The sequence below is a fragment of the Pistacia vera genome, unplaced genomic scaffold (genome assembly GCF_008641045.1).
Source record: "Pistacia vera cultivar Batoury unplaced genomic scaffold, PisVer_v2 Contig1360, whole genome shotgun sequence".
NCBI lineage: Eukaryota > Viridiplantae > Streptophyta > Magnoliopsida > Sapindales > Anacardiaceae > Pistacia > Pistacia vera.
The window spans coordinates 33474-47877 of record NW_022195424.1 but is presented as its reverse complement, the minus strand read 5'-3'; the positions used below and the strand labels follow the sequence as shown (position 1 = coordinate 47877).

The 14404-nt window shown below is 37.8% G+C and overlaps 1 protein-coding gene across 1 annotated transcript; it reads right to left on the bottom strand.

The window, feature by feature from the left end:
* Positions 1–12439: 12439 nt before the first annotated feature.
* Positions 12440–13689, bottom strand: LOC116122704. Its single transcript, XM_031408523.1, has 3 exons — positions 13398–13689; positions 13036–13281; positions 12440–12855 (listed from the first exon to the last, which is right to left on the bottom strand). The coding sequence occupies exons 1-3, from the start codon at positions 13687–13689 to the stop codon at positions 12440–12442; spliced, it is 954 nt and encodes a 317-aa protein (XP_031264383.1).
* Between the last annotated feature and the right edge of the window lie 715 nt (positions 13690–14404).

The following is a 14404-nucleotide window of genomic DNA, read 5'->3' as shown; positions in this document are numbered from 1 at the left end:
AAAGAATTTCTTTCTAAGAAGTTCTAGTGGAAGAAAAGTAGAACTCGATGAAATTCTAGTACCACAAGATACATTGGATGAAGGACACGAAGATGTGCCACAGGAGGTGGTTGAACATTGCGAGAGGGTTACTCACAATTTGTGATCAAAGTGAACCACCTGAGGTAGCATAGGAGCTCGTAGATCTGAAAGAGTACGTCGTGAGCTTGAGAGATACGGTTATCTCGTGCTAACATGTGACGTACTGGTCTACCAAGGCAATGAACCCAGAACCTACGAAGACGTTATATTGGATCCAGTTCTGTTAGATGGCTAGAAGCTATGATGGCTAAAAGCTAGAAACTGAGATGGACTCATATACCAGAACCAAGTGTGGTCTCTGGTGGATCCACCTGAAGGGGTAAAACCCATAGGGTGTAAATGGGTCTTCAAAAGGAAGACTGACTGGATGGCAAGGTGCATACATATAAGGCATGACTGGTTGCCAAAGGTTTCAAACAAATCATGGTATTGACTATGAAAAAACCTTTTCGCCAGTTGCCATGATTAAATCCATCCGGATATGTTTTGGATTGCTGTATCATGACTATGAGATTTGACAAATGGATGTCAAAACAGCTTCCTGACGGAAACCTTGAAGAGGATGTGTATATGACACAACCTGATGGTTTCATTCTTGATGGGCAAGTGGACAAGGTATGCAAGTTGCAGAGGTCCATTTATGGACTCAAGCAAGCTTCAAGGAGCTAGAACATTCATTTCGATGAAGCCGTAAAAGAATTCGGTTTCATCAAGAAGATGAGCCTTGTGTTTACAGAAGGTGAGTGGGAGTGTAGTGGTATTCCTAGTGTTGTATGTCGATGACATACTTCTGATCGGGGATGATTACCAAACTTGCAATCGGTAAAGACTTGGTTATCCAAGTGCTTCCATGAAGGACTTGGAGGAAGTAGCCTACATCCTCGGAATAAAGATCTATCGTGATAGATCGCATAGGTTGCTTGGCCTAAGTCAGAGCACATACATTGACAAAGTACTGAAGAGATTTAGTATGGAAGAATCCAGAAGGGGTTTCTTCCAATGTCACATGGTGTCTATCTCTCTAAGGATATGTGTCCTAAAACACCATATGAGAGAGATAGGATGAATAGGATCCCATATGCATCGGCAATTGGATCTATCATGTATGCCATGCTATGTACTTGAATTGATGTCTCATGTGCTTAGCACTTGTAGTAGATATCAATCGGATCCAGGTGAGCATCACTGGATGGCTGTCAAGAACATTCTTAAGCCTGAAGAGGACTAAAAACATGTCTTGGTTTATGGAGGGGAAGATGAGCTCACTGTAAGAGGATGTAGTGATGCTAGTTTCCAACGGCAGAGTGATTATCCTTTGCAATCTGGGTTGTATTTTGTCTCAATGGGGGTGCAGTGAGCTAGAAGAGCTCCAAGCAAAGCACTGAGTAGATTCTACAATAGAGGCGAGATATTGCATTATCTGATCGGCCAAGGAGGCAGTCTAGATTAAGAAGTTTATCAACAAACTTGGTGTGGTCTCCACGATTGGTGATCCAATAGATGTTATTATGAAAACAATAGAGCAATAGCTCAAGCTAAGGAGCCACGGTTTCACCAAAAGTCTAGACATATACTCGGACGATTTCATCTCATCAGAGAAATGGTTGAGAGGAAAGATTGGCAGACCGTAGTAAAGTGCCTACTAATGACAATCTGCCGATCCACTAACAAAGCCTTGTCGAAGCAGAAGCATGAACAACACTGAGGTCATTTGGTATTAAATACATGAATGATGGCTATAGTGCAAGTGAGAGATGTTAGAGTAGGTGCCATAGAGCTAATCAATATTATAGAATTGACTCTTTGTAATAATGTTCATTGATCAATAAAAGACAATTTTTTCTAATCATTAAATCATATCTATATGTATTGATATATGTCCTAAGAATGGTAAAACGTGATGAGGGTATCAAGTGTTTCAAATTTTGATAGTGAGAACCTATGAGCACATATGGTGGCCATTATAGAAACGCAGTAGCCCTAGTATTATTTTGACCAAGGGCACAAATATATAGTAAGGCTATCATAGTGTTGAACAACCTTGTCGAAAGGTAGTGATTGATCTCACTGTCAAGGTTGTTTGCTGACAACCGGTGCAACACATGGGTGCTTGCTGTAGGCAAGTTTACTGAATTGATCGATCAGAGGATTCCATATAGATGGTAACCCTAGTGTCTATGAACAAATCCTCTAATGAAGGAAGTGCATGAGACCCCAGGAGCGCCCTGTGCATCGATTGGTGTAGTTTGACACTAGCCCAACGCAGTTCTATTCAAAGCTATCAATGTGGTAGTGATGGTTGCATCGAGGAGTGTATCAAGACTATGGTAGATCGACAGAGGATTCATCACTCCTAGGTACGGAGAAGTTATCTCACGGCACAATTTAGTAAAATGAAATGACACTAAAGTAGAGGATTTACTTACTGAGCATTATTTTGTGCTCACCCCGTTGTTTTTCTTTGTGTTTGCAGGATCTAGGTGAGGACGCGGTCGGATGGGCGTCGGCAAGCGAGGAGTAATAGCTACACTGTCCACTGTTTTTTGATAACTTTTACTTATGATGCCTTACTTTGTATAAAGAATGATTAAATGTATTAAAAGAAAATTGTGGGCCCATTTACTTTTGCTAATATAAATATATTTACTTGATGTATTTCTATACGTATCCTAGTATGAAGCAGTTATTACATTATATTTCCGCTGCATTGGTTATATCGATTCCTTACAGTGGTATAAGAGCCTAGGGTACTAGATTATACAGTTAAATCTGAGATTTATAACATGTATTTGATTGATAACATGTTATTTTGTTAAATCTACAAAATCTGTTTTTAAATTAATGATTCGATTGATCAATTGATCAATTGATTTAATAATGTGTTGATGGATATTATATTGGTTGGTTGGTGTCTTGGTTGAATGCTTGTGCATTCGATTTGATTTGGATACGCGTCATTACACAAAATGCAAAAACGCGAATTGTATGATTCATTGATCTGCGGATAACACTTAACCACGGCAAGATGCGAAATAGTGAATCTCGTCACGGCGAAATAAAACTTCGCCGCGGCATCGTGCCAGAAAAGAGGATCTTACCGTAGTTAAATAAAACTTCGCCATGGCAAGAATCTCTCTAGAATTTTTAGAGTTTTCTGGAAATTTTGTCTCGCCATGGCGAAATAAACTTCGTCGTTACAATAAAGTTGCTGTCCCATTTTGTGTTTTTTGCGAAGGGACCAAACTATAGTTTTTAAAACCTTTAAAGCCAATAGCCATTCTGCATATTTAAGAGGGTAATTTAATAATTTCACCCACCCAATTCAAAAATTGATGTTTTTGAATGTATGCAATGTACTGGTTTGAATGTTGCATGGTGCCCGGTACATGAGTCTTAGACTTATGGTGAATGTTTTAAAGTATTTTTGGGTATGTATGATTGTAATATTTAAATAGGGATTGCATGCCCTGCCTCTTTCCCTTTCTCAATGTAAGTTCTCTTCTCATTTGATTCCCCTCGAATGTAAATCGAGGTTTCTAAATTTATTGATGTAAAATTAGTTTAAGATTAATTTCATTATAAATTTAGTATGATGTTTTTGTAATGTACTTGAAGACGGAGCAAGGACAAGGCAATCATACTTGAAGACTCAAGATATTTGTTACAGGACCCCTAGGTGACCCACCAATTCCTCTAGGCTCAAGGAAATCGGTTTTAGTTGGGCCATGTATCGGCACGTTTATATTTTTGTTTAGAGTGCATGCTAAGGTTGAATGTTCAAGAACATGCCAATAAATGTCATTCTAACAAAGATAATAATCTAATGATACATAAAATAAAAACCCTCAAATAAAGTATATTAAGTCACGTAAGCCTTCCATCACCATGGGTTTAATCAAACCACTGTTTGTCAGAACCTTGTTCGCCAAAGCGAAGGGTACACTTCTACCAGTGGGAGGTTAAAGTTCATTGGAGTTTTCCTTAATGGTGATGGGTCGACTTAAAATGACAGTTTTGCTTGTTTGCCAAAGCGAATGTTGATAAACATGTCATAGGCATAGTAGAGAAGTACACATGTTGTCTAGGTGGAGACATGTAGTGTCCACTCTACTAATACGGGAATCACACTTGAGGACGATGGCTAGGCCGTTGGATTATGTGATTGGCTTGTTGGCTTGCTTCACATTTGAGGCTGATAGTGGGAGCCATCAACTGGTGTGGATTAAGTTTGTTGGCCTACCTAATCAACCCATTTTGGCTTGTTCGCCAAAACGAAGGTTTGAAATAGGCTAGATGGGATCTCAGTCCACTAGGAAAGCCAACGGGCTTTCCCGAGTTAATAGTGAGGGCTATTGACTTAAGGAAAATAGTGGGAGCATTTTAATAAAAGACCATATTAAACGTTAATGAACATTATAATGACTTTTACTTTTTGTAATGGTAGATTCACCATAATGAGCATTATGAACCTACAACCAATAATCGAGAAAGAATACATGCTGGATGGATCCAATTTCTCAGACAAGTATCATAATCTTCGGATTATACTGAAGTCCGAAAAGAAGTTGTATATCCTTGATAAGCCATACATGGCTAAGCTTGGTCCTGATGTCACTCAGGAAGTAAAGGATACTTATAAAAAATTCCTTGATGATACTGATGGCGTTCAATGCCTTATGTTAGCATCGATGACATCTGAGTTGCAAAAGCAGCATGAGACTATGGACGCTGCTACCATTATTCTGCACCTTAAGGAGTTTTTCGAAGGAAATACTCGACATAAGAGGTACAAGGTGTCAAGTGAGCTGTTTAGGAGCCGTATGACTGAGGGAGCCGAAGTTGGCCCTCATGTGCTCAAAATGATTGAGCACATGGAGAGGCTTGAGACTTTGGGTTTTGGGTTGGATGCAAAATTACAAGTGGATTTAATTCTGCAATCGTTACTTGATTCTTTTGCACCATTCATAATGAACTTCAACATGAACACAATGGTGAAATCCTTGTCAGAGCTTCCAAACATGCTGAGGACTGCAGAGCAGGACATGAAAAGGTCCAAGCCTGTTGTACTGGTTGCTGCCAGTAAAGGAAAGGGTAAAGGCAAGGGAAAGGCCAAGGCCAAACCCAAGCATAAGCTCAAATGACAGGATGCTCTTAAGCTTGAGAGTGGCATTGGGAAGGGCGAGAAAGTAATTTGCTTCTATTATGGCAAGCCTGGCCACTAGAGAAAGCACTACAAGGCTTTCCTCGCAAGCAAGAAGAAGTCAGAGGCTTCGACTTCAAGTATGTTCATGATTGAGATTAACTTCTCTCCTTCAACATCTTAGGTCATTGACACATGATGTGGTACTTACATTTGCACTGATGTGCATGGAATAAGGCAGAGTAGATCGCTCGCCAAGGGAGAAGTGGACCTATGAGTTAAAAATGGAGCATATGTGGCTGCATTAGTTGTAGGAACTTATTGTTTATCTTTGCCTTCGAGCTTGTTGTTGGAACTTCATAACTGTTATTACGTACCTTCTATTTCTAGAAATATTATTTTGGTATTTGTTTTGGATAATATAGGGTATCATTTTGAGATTTCTAATGGATTGTTGTCCTTTAGTTTGAATGGTATTCTATTTAGAATTGCAAGGTTATATAATGAGTTATATGTTCTTAATTTAAACAATAAGGATATTCTCAATGTTGAAACCAAGAGAGCTAAACATAGCGATCGAAACTAGACATACCTCTAGCATTGTAGATTGGATCATGTTAACCAGACTCGTATTGGAAAACTTCAAAGGGATGGAATTTTGGACCCTTTTGACTTCTAGTCATTTGAGGCATGCGAATCATGGCTTTTAGGCAAGATGACCAAGTCTCATTTCATAGGACAAAGTGAAAGGGCTACTGAACTGTTAGACATAATCCATAGTGATGTATGTGGTCTACTAACAGTTGAAGCCAGAGGTGGATATTCATACTTCATTACATTTACTGATGATTTCAGTAGATATGGTTATGTCTACCTTATGAGACATAAATCTGAAGCCTTTGACAAATTCAAAGAATTTAGGAATGAAGTACATGATATGTTGGGCAAAAGTATTAAAGCTCTTTGGTAGGATCGAGAAGGTGAATACTTAAGCTTAGGGTTTTCTGAATACTTGAAGGAATGTGAGATAGTATCATAATTCACTTATCTGTACACACCCTAACATAATGGAATGTCTGAAAGGAGGAATAGGACCTTACTTGATATGGTTAGGTCCATGATGAGTTTTAGTGATCTACTTGCATCATTCTAGGGTTATGCCCTAGAGTCTGTGACTCACTGAACTGTGTGCCGTCAAAGTCTGTAGATAGGACTCCATACGAACTATGGAGTGGGCGAAAGCCTAACTTGTCTTATCTAAGGATTTGGGGTTGTGAAGCTTATGTCAAGAAATTGACTTCAAACAAGCTGGGCTTGAAATCCTGCAAATGTATATTTGTGGGGTATCCTAAGGAGACCAAAGGATACTATTTCTAGCACCCAAAAGAGCGTAGAATTTTTGTCACTCGTAATGGTGTCTTCCTAGAAAAAGAATTTCTTTCTAAGAAGTTCTAGTGGAAGAAAAGTAGAACTCGATGAAATTCTAGTACCACAAGATACATTGGATGAAGGACACGAAGATGTGCCACAGGAGGTGGTTGAACATTGCGAGAGGGTTACTCCACAATTTGTGGATCAAAGTGAACCACCTGAGGTAGCATAGGAGCTACGTAGATCTGAAAGAGTACGTCGTGAGCTTGAGAGATACGGTTATCTCGTGACTCAACATGGTGACGTACTGGTCTACCAAGGCAATGAACCCAGAACCTACGAAGACGTTATATTGGATCCAGATTCTGTTAGATGGCTAGAAGCTATGATGGCTAAAAGCTATGAAATCTGAGATGGACTCTATATACCAGAACCAAGTGTGGTCTCTGGTGGATCCACCTGAAGGGGTAAAACCCATAGGGTGTAAATGGGTCTTCAAAAGGAAGACTGACATGGATGGCAAGGTGCATACATATAAGGCATGACTGGTTGCCAAAGGTTTCAAACAAATTCATGGTATTGACTATGAAAAAACCTTTTCGCCAGTTGCCATGATTAAATCCATCCGGATTATGTTTGTGATTGCTGTATATCATGACTATGAGATTTGACAAATGGATGTCAAAACAGCTTTCCTGAACGGAAACCTTGAAGAGGATGTGTATATGACACAACCTGATGGTTTCATTCTTGATGGGCAAGTGGACAAGGTATGCAAGTTGCAGAGGTCCATTTATGGACTCAAGCAAGCTTCAAGGAGCTAGAACATTCATTTCGATGAAGCCGTAAAAGAATTCGGTTTCATCAAGAAGATGAGCCTTGTGTTTACAAGAAGGTGAGTGGGAGTGTAGTGGTATTCCTAGTGTTGTATGTCGATGACATACTTCTGATCGGGAATGATATACCAAACTTGCAATCGGTAAAGACTTGGTTATCCAAGTGCTTCTCCATGAAGGACTTAGGAGAAGTAGCCTACATCCTCGGAATAAAGATCTATCGTGATAGATCGCATAGGTTGCTTGGCCTAAGTCAGAGCACATACATTGACAAAGTACTGAAGAGATTTAGTATGGAAGAATCCAAGAAGGGGTTTCTTCCAATGTCACATGGTGTCTATCTCTCTAAGGATATGTGTCCTAAAACACCATATGAGAGAGATAGGATGAATAGGATCCCATATGCATCGGCAATTGGATCTATCATGTATGCCATGCTATGTACTTGAATTGATGTCTCATGTGCATTAAGCACTTGTAGTAGATATCAATCGGATCCAGGTGAGCATCACTGGATGGCTGTCAAGAACATTCTTAACTGCCTGAAGAGGACTAAAAACATGTTCTTGGTTTATGGAGGGGAAGATGAGCTCACTGTAAGAGGATGTAGTGATGCTAGTTTCCAAACGGACAAAGATGATTATCCTTTGCAATCTGGGTTTGTATTTTGTCTCAATGGGGGTGCAGTGAGCTAGAAGAGCTCCAAGCAAAGCACTGTAGTAGATTCTACAATAGAGGCTGAGTATATTGCATTATCTGATGCGGCCAAGGAGGCAGTCTAGATTAAGAAGTTTATCAACAAACTTGGTGTGGTCTCCACGATTGTTGATCCAATAGATGTTTATTATGAAAACAATAGAGCAATAGCTCAAGCTAAGGAGCCACGGTTTCACCAAAAGTCTAGACATATACTCGGACGATTTCATCTCATCAGAGAAATGGTTGAGAGGAAAGATGTGCAGACCAGTAAAGTGCATACTAATGACAATCTTGCCGATCCACTAACAAAGCCTTTGTCGAAGCAGAAGCATGAACAACACTTGAGGTCATTTGGTATTAAATACATGAATGATTGGCTATAGTGCAAGTGAGAGATTGTTAGAGTAGGTGCCATAGAGCTAATCAATTATTATAGAATTGACTCTTTGTAATAATGTTCATTGATCAATAAAAGACAATTTATTCTATATCATTAAATCATATCTATATGTATTGATATATGTCCTAAGAATGGTAAAACCGTGATGAGGGTATCAAGTGTTTCAAATTTTGATAGTGAGAACCCTATGAGCACATATGGTGGCCATTATAGAAACGTCAGTAGCCCTAGTATTATTTTGACCAAGGGCACAAATAATATAGTAAGGCTATCATAGTGTTGAACAACCTTGTCGAAAGGTAGTGATTGATCTCACTTGTCAAGGTTGTTTGCTGACAACCTGGTGCAACACATGGGTGCTTGCTGTAGGCAAGTTTACTGAATTGATCGATCAGAGGATTCCATATAGATGGTAACCCTAGTGTCTATGGAACAAATCCTCTAATGAATGGAAGTGCATGAGACCACTGGAGCGCCCTGTGCATCGATTGGTGTAGTTTGACACTAGCCCAACGCAGTTCTATTCAAAGCTATCAATGTGGTAGTGATTGGTTGCATCGAGGAGTGTATCAAGACTATGGTAGATCGACAGAGGATTCATCACTCCTAGGTACGGGAGAAGTTATCTCACGGCACAATTTAGTAAATGGAAATGACACTAAAACTGTGACCATAGTGGGATTGAGTTGTTGCTCAATCTAATTTATTATTCTGGTCATTGGTCCAGTAACTGAATACAAACATATCAAGAGTAACTGAGGTTGACACTATTTCTGTACCTTAGTCTCAATAAGTTAACAGATGATGAAAGGATTTGATTGCATGGTAACCATATCGTTGACAGGTAGCAATTTCGCTGAATCTGAATCTATCAGGTGGCCATGATGCCTTTCTAGGGGCCAATCTTAGTCTGTGTGTAGTAAGACGATTAATTGAGTTTAATCGCGATACTACTTACTACCGGTATGATGAGAAGCCTACGGGTTATACACATAGAAGATAATTTAAGAATCAGTTTATACAAGGGGTGTTTTTGTCTTTTAGGGCAAAATGGTATTTTGGTAATCTCACAGTGCAATTAAATTTTTGATATTTAATTTGATGTTAAAATTAAATAAGTGAGATTATATTTAAATATATGTACGCATTTATTTAAATGAATTATTATTATTATTATTAAATGTTAATATATTTTATAAATATATTAATTGATTTTAATTAGAATAATAATAATTAAAATAAAATACAAATTGGGAGTGTTTGGACATAAGGGCTAGTTTGGGTTGGAGCCCAAGCCTATTCTTCATAGGAATAGGGTTTTACACATGCACTATATAAGTGCATGTGTATTGAGAGAAAAAAAATGAATTTTTCATTTGTGTGATTATTCAATCATTGAAAGGAGGCAGCCTTCTCTCCCCATTTTCTCTCTATTCTCACTCCACCCTTGGTTTATTGAATCAAAGTTTTCTTTGATTCAATTTGGTTCTTGAAGCTAAAGAGGATGTAGCAAATCCCTCTTTAGATCTTCGGGTTATCTTCGTGTGGATTACCGCTGGTTCGATTCTATTTTAAATTGGTAGCGAATCCTCCAAACGTGCGTATGAACTCTAATTTTTACTTTGATCATTCATATTACTGCAGAATTTTTGATTTAACATATAAACTATATAATATGTACTCTGATTTTGGGCATTAAGGGAATCAATTTGTCCTTTAATTTTTATATTTCTACTACGTTGGGTATATTGATTCCTTACACATCTTGCTGTTGGCCTAATGAGATTTTGATACCTTTTCTTGAAGTTACTCTTGATAGGGCAACATATAATTGTCCATGGGTAAATACTATTAGGAAACGGTCCATGTACGCAGTGGAAAACAAAAAAAACATAACACAAGGATCGTTCCCAAAGAGCCAAGATCAAGGGTATAATTTTATAGTTTTATCATAATAAGAATTTGCAGAAATATGAATCATGAGTTTAGAAAACCATACGCACATTTGGAGGCTCCTCCAACTTTGCCTCTGAACGTGTTTTGCTATCGACCCAAGTGTAGGATCGAACCGATGTAGTCCACACGAAGACAATCACAAAGAACTAAGGAAGGATTTGCTAGATCCTCTTTAGCCTTAAGAACAAAGAAGAAAATCAAAGAAAACTTTGATTCTTTGCAAAAGCAAAACTGGCGTGAGAGTGAGAGTGTTTTGGGGCTGTGTATTCTCTTTTTCAATGAAAGAATGAATGAATGAAAAGTCTCTCTCTAATTTTCCAACTAAAACCTTTTCTTTTATAGTCAAATTTCAATTGCCTTATTCTCATAGGGAATAGGCTTGGGCTCCAACCTAAACACCCCATGTTACCAAACACTCCCAATTAGATATTTATTTTATTTCATCATTATCTTCAATTAAAATCAATTAATATATATTTAATATATATATTAACATTTAACAATAATGATAATTTATTTAAAAATATGCGAACACATATTTAAACGTAATCTCACTTATTTAATTTTTTCTAACAAATTAAATAAAGGCTACGACCTTAGCAAATTTAATTGCACTGTAAAATTACCAAAATACCCTTTCACCTAATAAGACGAAAACGCCCTTCTTTCTTCTTTAGTCTTAAATTATCTTCTATGTGTGTGACCCATAGGCTCCTCATCATACCGGTAGTGTATAGTATTGCGATTAACACCAATTAATTGTCTCACTAATACACAGACCAAGATTGTCCCCTAGCAAGGCATCATGGCCACCCGATAGATTCGAATTCAGCAAAGTAGCTAACTGTCAATGATATGGTTACCGTACAATTCGATTCTTTCATCATACGTTATCTCGACGAGATGAAGGCATAGAAATAGTGTCAACCTTCGGTTACTCTCGATATTATGTATTCAGTTTCTGGACCAATGACCTGTATTATAATCTGGATAGAGCAACAACTCAATCCCACTGTGGCCACAGTTTTAGTGTCATTGCCATTTACTGAATTGCACCGTGAGATAACTTCTCCCGTACCCGAGAGTGATGAATCCTCTATCTATCAACTATAGTCTTGATACACTCCTTGATGCAGCCAATCACTATCGTATTGACATCTCTGAAAAGAACTGCATTAGCCCAGTGTCAAACTACACCAATCGGTGCACAAGGCGCTCCGGTGATCTCAAGTCTAAGGATCACATGCACCACCATTCGTTAGAGGATTTGTTCCATAGACATTAGGGTTACCATCCATATGGAATCCTCTGGTGGGTCAGTCTAGTGAACTTGCTGCAGTATGTCTGCCTACAGCAAGCACCCATGTGTTGCACCAGGTTGTCACCAAACAACCTCGACAAGTGAGATCAGTCACTGCCTTTTGACAGGTTCGTTCAACACTATGATAGCCTTACCATATTATCTGTGCTCTTACTTCAGAATAATACTGGGGCTACGGACGTTTCTAGAATGGCCACCATATGTGCTCATAGGGTTCTCACTATCAAGATTTGAAACACTTGACACCCTCATCACGATTCTACCATTCTAAGGACATATATCAATACATATTGCAATAATAATGATTTACGCGATATAGAATAAAATGCCTTTTATTGATTAATGAACATTATGGTCAATTCTACAATAATTGATTGGCTCTAGGGCATCTACTCTAACAAATACTTGATGTTTTATGTATAATCCCACCGTTTTAAGTGATTGACCCTGGCTTTTGTTTAGAGTCACGCAAAAGCTAACTGCAATTGGTAATTGCCTTCTCTTCAGTCTGAAGGGCCATTTCATATCTACATTGGACATTTTGTTATTCTAGGAATCACAACATTATCACCAATGTTTGACCTTGTAATAATTGTTGCTTTGTGCACCACTTCCCTAGATGAGTTACAATCAATCTAGTCCCATTGACCATCTGATTGATTTAGATTTCGTAGCAACATAATCAGAACTCCAGTTTTTAATTGCAATTCATGTTTTGGCATACTAGAGCACATCAAAGAGTTAAAGAACTCTATTGGATATAGAATATCATCATCATTTGAAGTCCCTTCTGCTTTGCAAGTGCTGTTTGAATTGTGATAGGTCTTTGTTTCTGATTGCAATTTTTGAATGATGTAATCATTCAATTCATGTGCTGTATCATTTCTGGCTATCAATATTGCCCTCTCTCTTATATAATCAACATTGCCTATCTCAGCAGATAGATTCGATAGAACAACATTCACAATTCTTTCTTTTGGATTGCTGTGTTGAGAAAGTTTCAAATCTTCAGGAATTTCTATAAAACTTTCATCTTCTGTTACTCCTGTTCCTTCACCAATTTATAGTAACCATCTGTCAAAAGTAGTCAACTCATCCAATTCTTCATTGCTTTGGAAATTCTTTTTCAATCTCATATTTTATGTTAGCTTCAATGAAGATAAACATGCTTGCATCACATCATATTTTTTCCCCTTTGGTATAACTGGTAAAATATGTTTGAAGTCTTCACCCAGTGCAACAGTTATGCCTCCAAATATTCTATCAGCATTTGACAGATCTTTATCAGACAAAATGTCCCTTAAAGATCTGTTAAGTGCTTCAAAGCAATACCTATTTGTCATTAGTGCTTCATCCCAAATTATCAAAGATGCTTTCAAAATCAATTTTGCCAATTGCGTCCTTTTTTTAATATCACTTGTACTCTCTTTAGTTATATCTAAAGGTATGCTGAAACATGATTGGGCTATTCTTTCTCCTGGTAACAGCAAGGCAACAATTCTTGACGTAGCAACAGTGAGAACAATTTTACCTTTAGACCTCAATTTTGCTATTATTATTGAGCATAGGAATGTTTTGCCTGTTCCAATATGCCCAAAAACAAAAATGGCGTTCCTCTTTCATTATAAACTGAATCAATGATTGAATTGTAAATGCCTCTTTGTCCATTGTTTAGACCACTGTATAAATCATTGTGCAGGATTTTGTTGCTGTCAATATCGTAATTCAACTCCTCAGTAATCAACTTATTTTGCGTATTTTCAAATTCAGGGCGATTTGGAATTGGCAGTCCATGAAAATCAGCCATTGTTTTCCCTCTTTTCTTAATGAAGTCTTCAATCTCAGTCAATGCATGATTGTGTAACTGTTCCCTACTATATCTCATCGTTCTCATTCCTGTTTTTTTCCTGAGATTATATGCGATGTCTTCAGATAGTTGATCTACATTTGCTCGGCATAATTCTATTGGGTTTACAACTTCATTAAATAAAAGAATTGTTACAAATAGCTGTCATAACTATGTTCCAGTAGCCCATATTGATGCTTCAGCCAGGCAATCATTCAATTCTCTGTCATCATCCAGTAAGCCTAATGCATAACATGCATCTTTGAATGTAGGATGTATTCTTCCATTAACAATTCTAATATTCTCAAATGATGTTGCTCCTCTAACCAAATTTAGCAACATCTGCAAATAATATTTCTCACTGCTACCTGGAAATGCAAAGTAAATTTTGCCAATAAATCTTTCACCTTCTCGTTGACTCCATCTCCTTTCTTTTTCATTCCAAACCCATTGTGTTGGGAAGTCAGAATAAGTCAATGATCTTTCCTCTTCATATTCTTGATTACATTTCATCCACTCTGTTAATTTTGTTTGAATAACAACGTTGCTCTCCAAATATTTTACTAAATTCTGATTTGGATCGAAGACGGCTATTTGTTCATTCTCCAAGTGGAAAGGAAGCCTTTCAACAGCTGGTTCTCTATAGTACATATCAAATTGATATATCCTCTAGCCAGCTTCCATGGCAGAGATATATCTATAGACGTAGTAATTGGATTTTTCAATGTTATATTCACAACAAATCATGACAAAT